The sequence below is a fragment of the Muscardinus avellanarius genome (assembly GCF_963383645.1).
Source record: "Muscardinus avellanarius genome assembly, chromosome: 1".
Lineage (NCBI taxonomy): Eukaryota > Metazoa > Chordata > Mammalia > Rodentia > Gliridae > Muscardinus > Muscardinus avellanarius.
Genome location: NC_137786.1, coordinates 205,328,448 through 205,343,607, shown reverse-complemented (window position 1 = coordinate 205,343,607; position 15,160 = coordinate 205,328,448). Strand labels below are relative to the sequence as shown.

At 35.3% G+C, this 15,160-nt stretch overlaps 1 protein-coding gene across 2 annotated transcripts in view; it reads right to left on the bottom strand.

Moving 5' to 3' along the window:
• The window catches only part of ELP4 (elongator acetyltransferase complex subunit 4), a gene marked incomplete at both ends in the record, with an annotated part of 241,013 nt that extends 227,765 nt beyond the window's left edge, over positions 1 to 13,248 (bottom strand). For both annotated transcript variants that reach the window (XM_080714478.1, XM_080714479.1), the window contains 2 exons: positions 4,823 to 4,858; positions 13,026 to 13,248. In XM_080714478.1, the coding sequence (XP_080570604.1) occupies positions 4,823 to 4,858; positions 13,026 to 13,248 (259 nt within the window). The remainder of the gene's footprint in view (positions 1 to 4,822; positions 4,859 to 13,025) is intronic.
• Between the last annotated feature and the right edge of the window lie 1,912 nt (positions 13,249 to 15,160).

The following is a 15,160-nucleotide window of genomic DNA, read 5'->3' as shown; positions in this document are numbered from 1 at the left end:
CATCAAGAACCTAAAGAGGAAGCCTACAGGATGGGAGAAGATCTTTACCAGCCACCACTCTGAGGGCTAATATCCAGAATATACAAAGAGCTCAAAAGACTCTACACTAGCAAAACAAATAACCCAGTCAAGAAATGGGCAACTGAATTGAATAGACACTTCACAAAAGAAGAGATACAAATGGCCAATAGGTAAATGAATAAATGTTCAACATCATTGGACATCAGGGAGATGCAAATCAAAACTACGCTGAGATTGCATCTAACCCCAATCAGAGTGGCAAGCATAAAGAAATCAAATAATAACAAATGCTGGCGAGGATGTGTTGGTGGGAGTGCAAACTAGTTCACCCGCTATGGAGATTAGTGTGGAGATTCCTTAGAAAATAGGGAATGTGATCTGGCTATACCACTCCTGGGTATCTTTCCAAAGGGGTTGAAATCAGAGCACTACAGTAACATATGCATACCCATGTTCATAGGAGCACAATTCACAATAACAAAAATATGAAACCAACCTAGGTTTCCATCAACAGATGAATGGATTGCAAAATTATGGGACATGCGCACAATGGAATTCTACTCAGCAATAAAGAAAAACAAAATCATGTCATTCGCAAGAAGATGGAACAACCTGCAGAACATTATGTTAAGTGAGATCAGCCAAGCACAGAAAGAGAAGGGACATATGTTTTCTCTAATATGCCCAAATTAGGGAGTATTAGGGATACCAGAGGGACTCCAGATAATGAAGGGAAACCTCAGCAAAGCTAGAAAGGAAGGGTAAGAGAGGAAGAAGGTTGAGTTTAATTAATGGAGGAGCTACATTTGAATATGTGTATAAATGTGAATGTAGCATGGTCAACCTGAACACTCATTGTTGGGGGGGGGAGAAAAAAGGGGGGAGACAAGGGCACCAAGCATTGTGTGAATGTATGCCATTTTCAATGTGATCCACATAAAAAGAAAATAAAAAATTAATTAAAAAGTGAAATTGGGGTATAAATCAGAGGTAGAATGCTGCTGGCTTCCATACCCAGTACCAAGACAGAGAGACAGAGAGACAGACAGACAGACAGACACTAGGCAAAGGTGATAGAATGTCACCTCTATTACTAAGACTGTAACATCTATCTTGCTGAGAGACATTTTTCTCTTGCTGGTTTTGATGAGACAAGAAGCCATCTTGTGAGCTGGCCTATGGGAGGAGAGCCTCTGGTTGACAGGCAGCAAGGAACTGAAGGCTGCTGACAATCCTGTGAGCCTTGAAGCAGACTCCTGATATGCCAAGCTTTCAGATAAGAACCTACACTGGCTCACACCGGGCTGCATGATCAATCATGAAGGACCCAGCTACACCTGTGCCCGGGCTCTTGACCCGCAGAGATGATAAAGTGACAGATGTGTGCTGTTTTAAGCTACAAAATGTATGTGAATATTGATGCACTGGAATAAACAACGAATACAAAAGCACAATTATAACTACAGGTTGTACTGGACTTACAGTGGTTCCATTTATCTACCAATTTTTGACTTATAATGGGTATGCTGTATATAAGGTGAGGAACAACTCTAGTTGTAACTATTCAAAAGCACATCATCCATCTGCTTTTTCTAGAAGTAAAATTATGTAACTAATATGAGATTACTTTAAAAGCAATGCATTCATAAATCACATAACTTGAATTTTAATTAACAACTTCTATTCAACCTGTTTAATCTCTGCAGGTAGAAAAAGATCCTTTATTTGCCATCACTTCACTATTGATACTTTTAAGTTGTTCCTAGTCAAGTAGCAGACTATCAAAAAGGATATTTCAATATAAAGCATCTCAGTGCCTATTTCAGTACTAAAGAATTAAACATGTTTTTAACAAATGTCTGTTTCCAATTTTTTGTTTCTGAAAGAACAGTCTTTTATGTATTCATATTTATTTACTTTAAAATATTCATTTATTTACTTTAAAATATTCAGAAGAAGCAGACTTTTTCTAGTAGCGTTCACTAGCTTTAGTTTCCATAGTTACATGGTTAGTGAAACTGTAAATATACTATTCTGAAGAGCTAAACTTACACATAGGTATACACTCCTACATACAACTGCCTTGGTAAATGAATACTTCATGAGAAAATAGTTTAAAAGCTAGCAATTTGTAGTGAAAAATTATTAGCCTAAATAATCTTAATTTTCTCTTACTTCTGGAATAAAAAATTATCTTTCAGGGATGAGAAAATAGCAATGTTCTAGGCTTCTAACTACTAACCTTAAATACCCAAATTTAGCTTATATTTAAAAACTATTCTTCCATTTCTTAAAGAAAATTTTATTTATTGCACAAGATATTTTGATTTGGGAATAGATAATAGTGAAGAATGTAGTAATAGATAGGACTCTTAACCAGATAATTATTCTAATCTATTTGGACTGATAAATTAAAATGTTTGATAATAATCAAGAATGAGATGAAGGTAAACTGGTATTCTAAGAGCCAAATAAAAGTTAATAGTTGGATTGAGTGAAAATAAAACCCAAATGAGTAGATGGCATGATTTCAGATAATTAATGTGTGTGCGTGTGTGTGTGTGTGTGTGTGTGTGTGTGTGTGTGTTGCTGGGGATTGAGGGAGGAGGGGTGTTGTACTGCTGAGCTAGATCCAGCTGTTTTATTGTTAATGTTTATTCTTTAATTTTGAAACAGAGTTTCATTAAGTCACTGAATCTGGCCTCAGAGTTGTGATTCTCCCATCTCAGCCTCTTAAGTACTGGGGTTATAGGTATATGCCATTGTGCTTTGATTGCATTTAATTTTTAGTAGCAATTAAATACTACTATACAATCTTATTAGCAGTCTCTGTATATCATTTTACCATCTTAAAGACAAAACTTTGTAATGGAGAAGTGATGAGTATCTAAAATATGAATTCTATAGTGCTACAACTTCTGTCATTAATGTATATTGATTAATAAGATCTTCATATTTAGAAATTTGAAAATTCATTCTAAATATTGACAAATGATAATTATGGGCTTTATTTTACTATTTGAAATTTTATTATTCTGAAAAGGGAAATGATTGTGGTTATTCAGTAAAACATATAAGAAAGCTATACTGCACAGGTACAAAAGACTTGGGTTTTGGAATCACAACAGATTTCAAATTCTGGTTTTCTGACTATTTAACACTGGGAAAAGTATTTCACTCTTCTAGCCTAATTTCCTCATGAATAAAATGGGAATAGTATGAATTTAGCACCTGATGAGGCTGTTGAATTAAGTGAAAACACACACACACACACACACACACACACACACACACACACTGCCAGATCTCCATCCAGAGTGAGAGTTACATAAAGGCCCGCTCTTACTTATATCCTTACTCTTCAGTTATCAAGCAGAAATGGAGAACGAGCGGTTCTAGATAGCTTTAAAAATTTTTCCAGACAGTTTTTCATTTATATTATGTACATCACAAACTTTAAGTAGCACCATTTTATATTTTAATGTCTTGGTGCAAATTTTTAAAAAATATCTACCAGATTTCTTGGGTATTTTCAGAGCAGTCTGTGAATATAAAGTCACCTTTATTGGTGCCTGGTACTAATAATTTGGTATAGATTTTCACATTTTATAGTCCTATAATGAGTACAGGTCACGTTAAACTTGGAGTGTGATTGACTATTCAGTGCTGGGCACAATTAAGGAGTTAATGACAAACCAGGAGGTACATCAGGGGAATTATGAGGATAATAGTGTGAAAACCCCATCTCATAAAAATCAGGTTAAGAAATGATATCTGTCCAATAGCTATTTTCAAATATCTTAATGGTGTAATGTGAAAAAGTAAGTATTCATTCTATATTATACAAGAGGACAAAACTAGAAAGAATAGATGTGTTGTAGGTAAATGGCTTAAACACCAATAAAGGTGTTTTGATTATGAAATTGCCAAGGCTTATTTCAATTCCAAGATTATACTGCAAAGTAAGACAAAAAGGGTTATATCCTTAAATAAGAACTCTCATGACTTAAAGATAAACAAAAATGACTTATTACTCTGTTATTTTCCTATCAAAAAGAGAATGATAAAATCTGTTATATATACATCTGTTATGTATATAAATACGCACATATGTACATATTTACATGTGCGCTCACATGTATACATATATACATACAGACAATGGACTTATTAGGACCTTGAATGTTGAAGTTAATCAATATAATAATTCCACTCTAAATACTGAATTTTTTTTTTTTACAAAAGTCAATTGATTTTAAAACAGAACACAATGTACTTTTTTTGGTGTGTATGTGTGGCCTTCTACCTCCGGCCTCTACCCTCAGCCCTATTTTATTTTTTATTTGGAAATAAGGTCTTCCTAAGTTTCTGAGAGCCTCACTATGTAGCTGAGGCTGGCTACAAACCTGCAATTCTCCTGTCTCAGCCTCCCAAGTACTGGGATTACAACAAGCATGCGCCACCTAGCCGGCACACTGAGAACATTTTTAATCATAAGAGCTACATTTTTAGATAGTTGTCTAATTTATCTCAAGTTCAGCTCAACATTTGAATTTATATTAGAACTTAAGGCACTTTTCCTCCAATTTACCTTAACTTCTGTGAAGTTAATAGTTTAAATATTTAATTTCAGAATGGGAAACCCTATCATTAGAAACAATATCATTAGAAAATATTAGAAAAATTAGAAACTTTACTACTTACTAAATTAAAAACATTAAAAAATATTGGAAAAGCAATCATTACGTACATACGTAAAGAAAATGGGTTCAGAAGAGCAAAACATGTATTTTATACTAACCAATCAGAAGAACTGTTCCAACAGCTAAGCCTCCACCTGAAAATGAAATAACACCAAAAGAAAATTAATTTACCTTTCACATTATCTTTAGCATAAAAGTTAGGCTTTTTAAAGGACAGATATTTCAAAAACTTTAAAACTGCATTTTTGAATAATATTTTAATTACCTTTGCAATATTTTGCCCATGGTGCTATTATGAAATAATTACATATTACATGTAATTACACACTACACATTACAATTACTTTCAAAATACACTGTATTATCCTTTTTCCTATGATAGACCTATGCAGGTTTCAACATTAGCAGTGACTTAGCAGTCCAAAACTGTTATATTTAGCATTTGTAAAATAAAATTAACTCACTAGCCAAGACCTAAATGTGCATTTAACTGCTACAGAAATACAACATAGAAAAGAAAAGCTATTACAATAGAAACTCCACTTAAATCCTCAAATTTAGTAAGGTTTGGATAAAATAAATAATTAAAACTAGTTTTTTTAAAAAATTATGCACAAAGTTTAGACATAGTCTAAATATATTTAGAATGTACAATGAACAATATTTTTGCCATTTCAAACAAAAAAAAATCTCAAAATACATTTTCAATCTTACTAGAAAGTGTTTTTTATATCTGAATTAGGACAATAAGACCAATAATATATAACTCATGTAGTGAAACATTAGAAATATATATATATATATATATATATATATATATATATATATAATTTTTTTTTTTTTACTAAGAATTGAACCTAGAGGATTCTATCCCCAGGCTACACTTACAAGTCCTTTTATTTTTTTATTTTCAAACGGGTTCTTGCTTAATTGCTGAAACTGACCTCAAATCTATGATTCTCCTGTTTCAGCCTCCCAAGTACTGGGGTTATAGGTTTGTGCCACTACATCTGGCTTCAATAATTATTTTGAATTATGTTTTAGGAAACTAAAACCTCACTATAAATTTTAAAAAGTCCACTACTGACACTTTGTTCTTCATTTGATTTGCAGTATTTATGATGAATGTGTCAAATGCTATTATAATTCACTTTTTTTTGGTTGAAGTTTTTTTTGTTGTACTGAGAATGGAACCCATGGTCATTCTACCTCTTCTGAGATACACCCCCAGCCCTATTTTTTATTCTCTATCTTGAAACAAGGTCTCAGTAAGTTGCAGAGGGCTTCACTAAATAGCTGAGGCCATCTGCAAACCCATGATCCTTTTGTCTCAGCCTCTCAAGTACGGTGATTACAAGAGTGCGCCTGGCTATAATGCACTTTAAAATAAAACATATGCATGTCAAGTAAAAAATAGAAATACTTAAGAGTATAATTTTAAAAAGTACTCATAGTTTTTAGACAACTCAAGACAATATTACAGACTTTTTTGTGTATTTATATGCACAAAAGTGTTAAAGAAACATTTATAATAATAAAGAACTGTAGGTGATACACATCTATAATCCCAGTACTTTGGAGGCTGAGACAGAAACATCACAGGTCAAGGCCAATCTACTTAGCAAGAGCTTGCTTCAAAATAAAAAATAATAAGAAAATAAATACATTAATTAAAAGGACTGCAGTTGTAGCTGACAAAATGCTCCTGGGTTCATCCCCCAGTAAAAAACAAACAAAAAACCCAAAAAAACCCTGTACCCCAAAAAAGTTTTACAGTAGCAAATAAGTAAAATATTAATATGAAAGTTGCTTTGACACTGTTCAAATTTTACTTTGAAGATAAATATAAATGTCATGCTTCAAACAATTTAAAATCTGTATATATATATATATATATATATATATATATATATATATATATATATCTCCAAAATAAAATGAAACATTTGCCTTATGTGAATTGATTTATGTTGAGACTTGAAATCAATTTTAAGACAATATGTTGGATATTTTAAATTGTTAGAGAAGAAAATTTTAAAAGTAAATACATCTACCTATTTTTTGTTTAAGTAAATTTATCATAGGACTGAACATATATTTTAATTTCATATCTACACAATTTTTTTTATTATATAAGTTAAAGTGATACCAGACTAAGCCGGGTATGGTGGTACACACTTGTAATCCCAGCATTCGGGAAGCTGAGACTGGAGGATAGTGGTTCACGGACAGCCTCAGCCACTTAGAGAACCTCCATAACTTAGTGAGATCCTGTTTCAAAATAAAGAATAAAAAATAGGGCAGGGGGTGTAGCTCAGAGGTCGAATGCCCCTGGGTTCTATTCCCAGACCCGCAAAATAAATAAATAAATAATAAATAAATAAATAAATAAATAAATAAAAATAAAAAATTAAAAAGTGATACTAGACTAAAACATTGTTTAGATAAAAAGATTAACATAAACTGAAATGTATATAATTAGAGCAATCATTAAGGATGAGAGCAAAAGCGTTTTCTTTTAGACAAGATTAAACTAAATGTTTAATTTCACGGTTTATGTCTGGTACACATAGACCACCAGTAACTTTTTAACCTATTATGGACATTTTTTGGGGGGGTCTGGAGATGGAACCCAGGGGCATTCGACCTCCAAGCTACACCCCTGCCCTATTTTGTATTTTTTTATTTTGAAACAGGGTCTCACTGAGTTGCAAAGAGCCTCCCTCACTAAGTAGCTGAGGCTGTCTGCAAACCGTGATCTTCTGGTCTCAGCCTCCGGAATGCTGGGATTACAAGCATGCTTTGTCATTCCTACTTTTTCTTACAAGAAAACATAAACATTTAATTTCCCAATAGCAATTTTGTGTAATTAAGAAGATGAACTAAACAACAGACACTTTACTGTCTGGGCTAGGGTAGGTAATAAAAAAAATTAGTTTTCCTGTTAAATGAGGTGATCAACAGGTATCTATCCCAGAGAGGCAGTAAGAGCTACTCTTGCCATTCTAGCAGTTATTTTCAGATTATAACTAGTCACTAGAAGCTTGTTATTTAATAAATAGTAATCTCTATAACAGTAATAATTAGTAAGACCACCCACTGATGAACTAGTTAAGTAACACATTATACAAATGTGACTAAACTAGGAAAGTTATTTTCTGTAGGAATGATCAAAATGACCCTCTGGCCGGGTGTGGTGGCGCACCCTTATAATCCCGGCGCTTGGGTGGCAGAGACGAGAATCGCACAGGTTTGAAGCCAGCCTCTGCTGGCTTAAGAGACTCTGTTTCCAAATAAAATATAAAATAGGTCTGGGAGTGTAGCCTGGAGGTAGAAGGGTTTCCAGGAACCCCAGTACCACCACCAAAAAAAAAAAAAAAAAAAAAAAAGACGCTCTGTTTGGATATTTCAGGAAAATGCCAAATCTGAAAAATGTAGTATGCATAAAAATTATGTTTGGCAAATTTGAACATTATTTAGATCAACATAAAATGGGACATATCAAATTACTGATCAGCCAAATTAATCTTATTAGAATTTCTTAGAAAAAGGCAAGTTTTCTTTTTACAGATTAGCTCTATTATGTATATTCATTCTATTAATATTTAGGTTGGTTGTAGTATGGATGGGTCTTTTTATTTTCTATAGTGAACTCAGGGCCTCAGGTATGCTAGGCAAATGAAGGTTGGTCAGAAGGAAGTTGTTGTAGCTTATTATCTAATTCATAGCTTTTTAAAATCAAGTTTTTAGCCTGGCAGTGGTGGCACATATGCTTGTAATCCCAGTACTTGGGCTACTGAGACAGGAGGATTGTAGGTGTGTAACTAGCCTTAGCTACATAGTGAGTCCCTCTGCAACTTGTAAGACCCTGTTTCAAAATAAAGAATAAAAAATAGGGCTGGGGATGTAGCTCAGAGGTACATCCCCAGGGCCATAAAATAAATAATAGGTTTTTTTTCAATGTGTATGATGTAAAATAATTTAATATGTACACACACATACACACACACACAACACCAAGTTGTCTCTATAAACTCAATTCAAAAATAAAATTCTAAAAGGTATTTTGATATCTCTTGATTTATTTTGTCTTGGTACTAGAAATTGAACCCAAGGGCATTCTACAGCCAAGCTACAACAGCCCAGCTCCTTTACCCTTTTCTCTGTTTTTGAAACCGGTTTTCACGAAGTGGCTGAAGGTATTGCTAAATTGCTGAGGCTGGCCTAGAATCTGCAATCCTGTCTCAGCCTCCCAAGTACTGAGATTATAGGCATGAGACACAACACCCAGCTTATCCCTCATTTGTCATACCAATGTTAAGGATACTTGGAAAGCTTGATATGTTAAAGTACCAATTTCATCAAGACTTTGTTTTTTAAGAATAGAACAGAGCCAGGAGTGGTGGTGCATGCTTGTAATCCCTGACCTTGGGAGGCTGAGACAGGAGGATCCCACAGGTTTGAAGCCAGCCTACCTGGCTTAAGAAATCCTGTTTCCAAATAAAAATATAAAATTGGTCTGGGAGTATAGTCTGGAGGTAGAAGGGTTTCCAGGAACCCCAGTACCACAAAAAAAAAAAACAAAAAAAAAAACCCAACCCCAAACCAGGGCTATAGCTCAATGGAAGAGCTTTTGCCTAGCACATGCAAGATATTGGGTTTGATCCCAAGCACTGCAAAAAAAAAAAAAAAAAAAAAGGAAAGAAAACTATAAAAAAAAATTAAAAGTTCAGTATCAGGATATTTAAAATTTTCTAACTAGTGACAATATCTTCCTATTTAAAGATTTTTAAGAGAGCAAAGGGCTTTTATTGTTTGAATTCATATGGGCAGAAGTTAGACAATGATATCGATATTATTTTAAAGGGAAAAAATTCAGGCCCACATACTACCAAAAACAAATCTCTAAGCATTAAATTTTGGAAAAATGAGGTCAAATTAATGCACTAGAATATAAAGGCCCAGAAGTGATATTTCAAAGTTAAAGAAAGCGAAAGGGAAAAAGGAAAAAAAGTCAGAAAAGGTACCAGTTTTTTTTTTTTTCCCCCAGAGCTATTATAAAGAAATAGTTTTGTTAAAAATTATAGACAAACATTTTTTGGAAAATCCAATGTAAAAGGCAAGATCATATCTTTTCTTTAGTTCATAGCAAAATAGCCTGAACTATTTTATTAATACCATACCGTTTTCTTTGGAAATTCCTAGAAGAGAAATGGAATATCTATCTAACCAAATCCCTGTCCTTTTCTGAAATGTGTGTGTGTGTGTGTGTGTGTGTGTGTGTGTGTGTGTGTGTGTGTGTATAAAATAACATAAACATTCTGGGCAAGTTTTAGAATCTGGATTAAATCTAAGAACTTAAAAAATTTTAAAGTAGTCAATCTGGGAAACATGTCAAAATTTAACAATGAAATTACCAGAACAAATTAATATTAGATCATGGTATAAGTATTGCCAATCTTCAAATTTATAAAAATTTCAAGTAAGCAATGAAAATATCCATGAATCATCAAATGACTAATATTCAGTTAGCCTATATGATGTCTTTCAAATGTATTATGCATCTATACTCAAAATTACAATTTTAAGTACTTACAATTACAGTGGCAGTACTAAAGTGTCACTGCACTACAGGGTGGTTATAAGACAGTACTGTTACCTAGTAACCACATAATATACTTAGGCAGCAATCACAACGTCACAGTATAGTCATCATTCTGATATCATAGCATCCTACTATCATTATGTTTTGTCACAATATGGTGATATTAGGCTTGTCACAATCTTAAGTCTAATGCCATTTTAAAGCAATATGGTCTGAATTGCTTATACTTATGTATATACACATTAATAACCAAATATTTCACTTTCAAATATGTTTTAATGAAAAACAAATGTAGTGTTTGCTCCACAGAACCATACAAAACAGAAAACCAAAATACAAAAATGTCATTAAGAAGTTAACAGCAATGGAAATAGTTCTGGACACATTTATTATTCCAAATGTAGTATTCCTATTGTAACAATTTCTTCAGCTTCCAAACATTTTGAGAATTAACTACATACATGCAAAATATATTTCAAAATATTCAATAATTGGTACTGTTTCAATCTTTGTGAACATTAATTTTTAGCAAAAACTTGTTACAGTCAATTACTAGAGTCCTCCAACCTCTGGGAAAAATCTAAAAATTATTATTCAAGTTTATATATGTGTAGAAACACATAAAGAAGTTGCTTTGAATTCTCTTTTTGGTGGGTGCTTGAAGACTATAGTGAAGACATTTAAGAGGTAAATGTCACACGGACAAACTTTCCTAAAGCCATTTCTCAAAAATATGAGACAGTTGAACTATATGCAGAAAGACAAAATTTGAACCTTAAAGATCAACCCGCATGGTCACCAGTCTCATGACTTCATTTCACCAAGTTTCTGAATTTGTTTTTAGAGCTTGAACATTGAACCTCATTCTACATGTTTTACAATCTCTTGTCTATGTGTTTTTCATGTTTTTTAACACATTATTTTTCTTTAATAAAGAAATTAAGAACCAATTAAGTTACAGGAACTGCACTAGGCACATTTTGTTATTTTAATGAAGAGCCCAAGGGACAATGCTAAATATATGACCTTTTTGTTTGTAGTTTTAGTATCAAGTGAATGAAGTTACATAGCCCCATTAAATTAAAAAACAAAAATATAAGAACTAGAAATAGCTTATAAGGTTTAAATTCAAGTAAAAATTTGAAATTAAGATTTTCTAACTATATATTTTGAATTGTTTTGAGTACCACGGAACCCAAGAATAGACATGAATAAACTAAGTGAAAATACTTAAATTTATGCAGAAATAACTGAGATTCAGTTTGGATGTCAATTACCAGAATTAGGAAGTCATACTCTTGCTCATAGGTTGCTTTTCTTGTTACTTTCCTCTGCGATAAAACTATCTGAAAAGCCTACCTGGAGTGGGGGCAGGAAGAGGAGATCACAGAGAGAAATGTCAAGAACAAGAGCAAGCAATGGCAGTTGTGATATACTATGAAACTGTACCAAATTTAACAGACACATATGTGCACAATGGAAAAAGTGATGAACTATAAACATAGACCAGTTTTAATGAAGCAGCATTCAGGTAGAGACAATTTACAAGCTTTATGAACACACATCTGTCCTGCCAGTCTAATCTGGTTAATACTTTCAATAGAACAGTTATGAAACATTTTTTAGCAGACTTCTAATGAAAATGTCTAGAAAGGAAAGCCTAAGAATTGGACTTCTTTTCCTCAATAAAATGTGAATTAAATTTAAACCTCTCTTTTGGCCGGGTGTGGTGGCGCACGCTTGTAAACCCAGCACTTGGGAGCCTTAGACTGGAGGATCCGGGTTCGAGGCCAGCCTCAGCTACTTAGTGAGGCCCTTTGCAACTAAGTGAGACCCTGTTTCGAAATGAAGAATAAAAAAAAAAAATAGGGCTGGGGGTGTGGCTTGGAGGTAGAATGCCCGAGTTCAATTCCCAGCACCGCAAAAAAAAAAAAAAAAAAAAAATTAAACATCTTCTTTGGCATGACAACAATGGTATATCTATATATACACATACACACACACATATATATCAATTATAGTTAATTTTTGTTATATATAATCATATATTTAACGGAGATAGGGGTAGAACTGGCTTTAGCTACTTTGAGTCAATATACATCTTTAACATTCACTCTCTTAAAGTCAATATAAGGTTTACGATTTAAGGAGATAAAATGCCTGGTTGTGAAGGGAGAGGGTGATACTTTTTTGGGCGTTTTCTATTAAAGCCCTTCTCCCATAATGACAAACAAACAAACAAAAAGTTTGTGGGTTATTTCAAACAGTGAAATTACTTAGGGATGGTAAAAATGGTTTCTCAAGACACGGGGAGGGGGGATTCCTAGATGAAAGCCTAATCCTTTCCATCTAGTAAGGTTTTCCTTTCACTCGACAGGATTTCAGGGTAAACGCCTGTAGAAATTTCGCTGTAATCTGGAAATAGGTGGTGGACAGGAAGCAAGCATAGAGATGGGGGGAGGGAGGGTTACTAAAACGAGTTTAATTCATAAGAATTTATAAGTTTTCGTGCAACCCTTCCTCCCGTCCATCTCTATCAGACCAGACAATATTCTCCACGCCTCTGGGGCGAGGGAGAAGCAGCGACGCAGAGGGAGGGAGGAAGGTACGGATGAAGGCGGGGTCGGGTGGCTCCCCGACAGGTTCCCTCCCTACGTTTTCCCTCTGCTGAGCCCAGATCTCTGTTCTGAACCGACCTAAGAGCTGGTCCAGGGCGGGGAGCCCCGTGGATACCAGCAGCTGTCCGTTCCGCAGCGACGGTCGCGTGCCCGCAATGGACACCAGTCGAGGGCCTCCGCTCTCGGTCCCGCCGGCTTTAGCACCCTTCCTCTGGAAACTGGTGATGTTGCTCTTGCCCGCCGCCGCTGCCACAGACCCACTACTGCCAACGCCAGAGCCGCAGGTCGCCGCCGCCGCCATCTTGCAGCCAGCCGAGTTAATCCAATAGGAACTCTGGGAACTCGAACAGCCGGCCAATCAGAGTCCGCGGCAAACTCCCGCCTCCTCGCCTCTTCCTCCGCTCTTGTAGCCAGTAGAACTGAGACGTCCCTCCCGAGTTAACCAATCGCAAGGCGTATTACTGAAATGTGCGCTTACGTAGGGATCGTGGACTTGTACTGGAACAGAGTGAGAAAGACCCACCTGAGCTTTGGGTGGGGGAATCTCCGGGGTTCTGTGGGGCCGGAGGTGGGTAATAGCATCCAACTTTCTTCTTATTTTCAGTACCTTCATTCACTTTGAGTTAAAGAAAAGGTCGATGATGCGACAAGCCGTAAGAGGTTAAGAAAGCCATCGTTTGCACCGTCTTTTCTCCATAGTAAAGAGGGGAGATACTTTCTCCTACCCCCCCCCCCCCTTTCTGATTTCTGAAAGCAGCTTTACTTGCCCTTTCCCGCGAGGTCTTTTTCGGAAAGGTTGTGTGACCTCGGAAGGATGGGAACTGTTAACCTTCAAGAGTTGCGCGCTGGCATCTGGGCTCAGTGATCTTACTCGAGGTTGGCTTGATTGGCTCTTCGACCTTTGGCGGAACTCTTGAACTTTGAGACGATTTAATTTTCCTCTCTGACAAAATATACTTCTCTGACAAGTCTCCATGAGAAGCTTTTGTTAATTTTAATTAGTGCTTCTGGAAGTCTTGAAGCTTCTTTCCATAGCAGTGTGAATGACAAGTGTTACTCTGACAACCTTGTTCACACATTTAATTGTCGTTTGCTGTTAAAGCAGCTGCAAATAACAGAAAATACTTTAGTTTCCCTTTCAAAAGAAAGAAAACCGATATTATTAGATGTGCACATACTCTTTTTCCCCTGACGATTAAACCCTGAATCGAGAGCTTTCTTATTATAATATGAATTTTACCTGTGGAAAAACCCTGTAACTTAAAAGTGTGCCTTTGGATTAAAACATTTCAAACCAGATATGGGGAAAAGTGGGTGTTTTCTAAAGGCATTCATAATTGACAGATGTCTAAACTTGACTCCTAAACCGGGCCGCACCACTATGTTACTATTGACTCTGGCAACGATCAATGATAGTTTTTGTTTGCGTTGTTGTTCGTTTTTGTTGTTTGTTCATTTTTTATGGTCCTGGGAATTGAGCCCAGAGGTGCTTTACCTCTGGGTTATTCCTCAGAACTTTTTTTTTTTTTTTTTTTTTTTTGAGGTATGGTCTCGCGAAAGTTACACACCCTATCTTGAACCTGTGATCCTTGTGTCTAAGCCTCCCAAATACTGTGATTACAGGTGTTTGCCACCACACCTGGCTCAATGTCTTTTATGTACTTATTTAATTAATTAATGTTTTGTTTTGAGAGACAAGGTTCCCAATATGTTGCTCTAGCTAGTTTAAATAATCCTCATTCTCCAGCCTCCTAAGTAGCTGGGACTATAGGCTCATCATACCTCTTCCTCTGGTTAATGAAACCTCTTAAATACATCAAGCCTTATTGAAATGTTTGCCATTGATAAGTTTAAATCTCTGACCTCTTGAAACTTTTTGGTTGATTCTATTTGTGTGTGTGTGTGTGGGGGGGTACTGGGGCTTGAACCTAGGGTCATTCTACTTTGAGTTACACTCTCAGCCCTATTTCATTTTTATTTTGAAACTAAATTGCAGAGGGCCTCACTAAGTTGCTGAGGCTGGCCTTGAGCCTATGATCCTCCTGTCTTAACCTCCCAAGTACTAGAATTACAGGCATGCACCACCACACCTCCTGCAGTCACTTCTAGTTGATAAATTGAAATTAGTATTGCTAAATAGTTATGAGAATTTCTCATTGGAGGAATTTTTTGCTTTTTTTAGGAATCAGATTCGGGCTTGGTGTTTAACAATA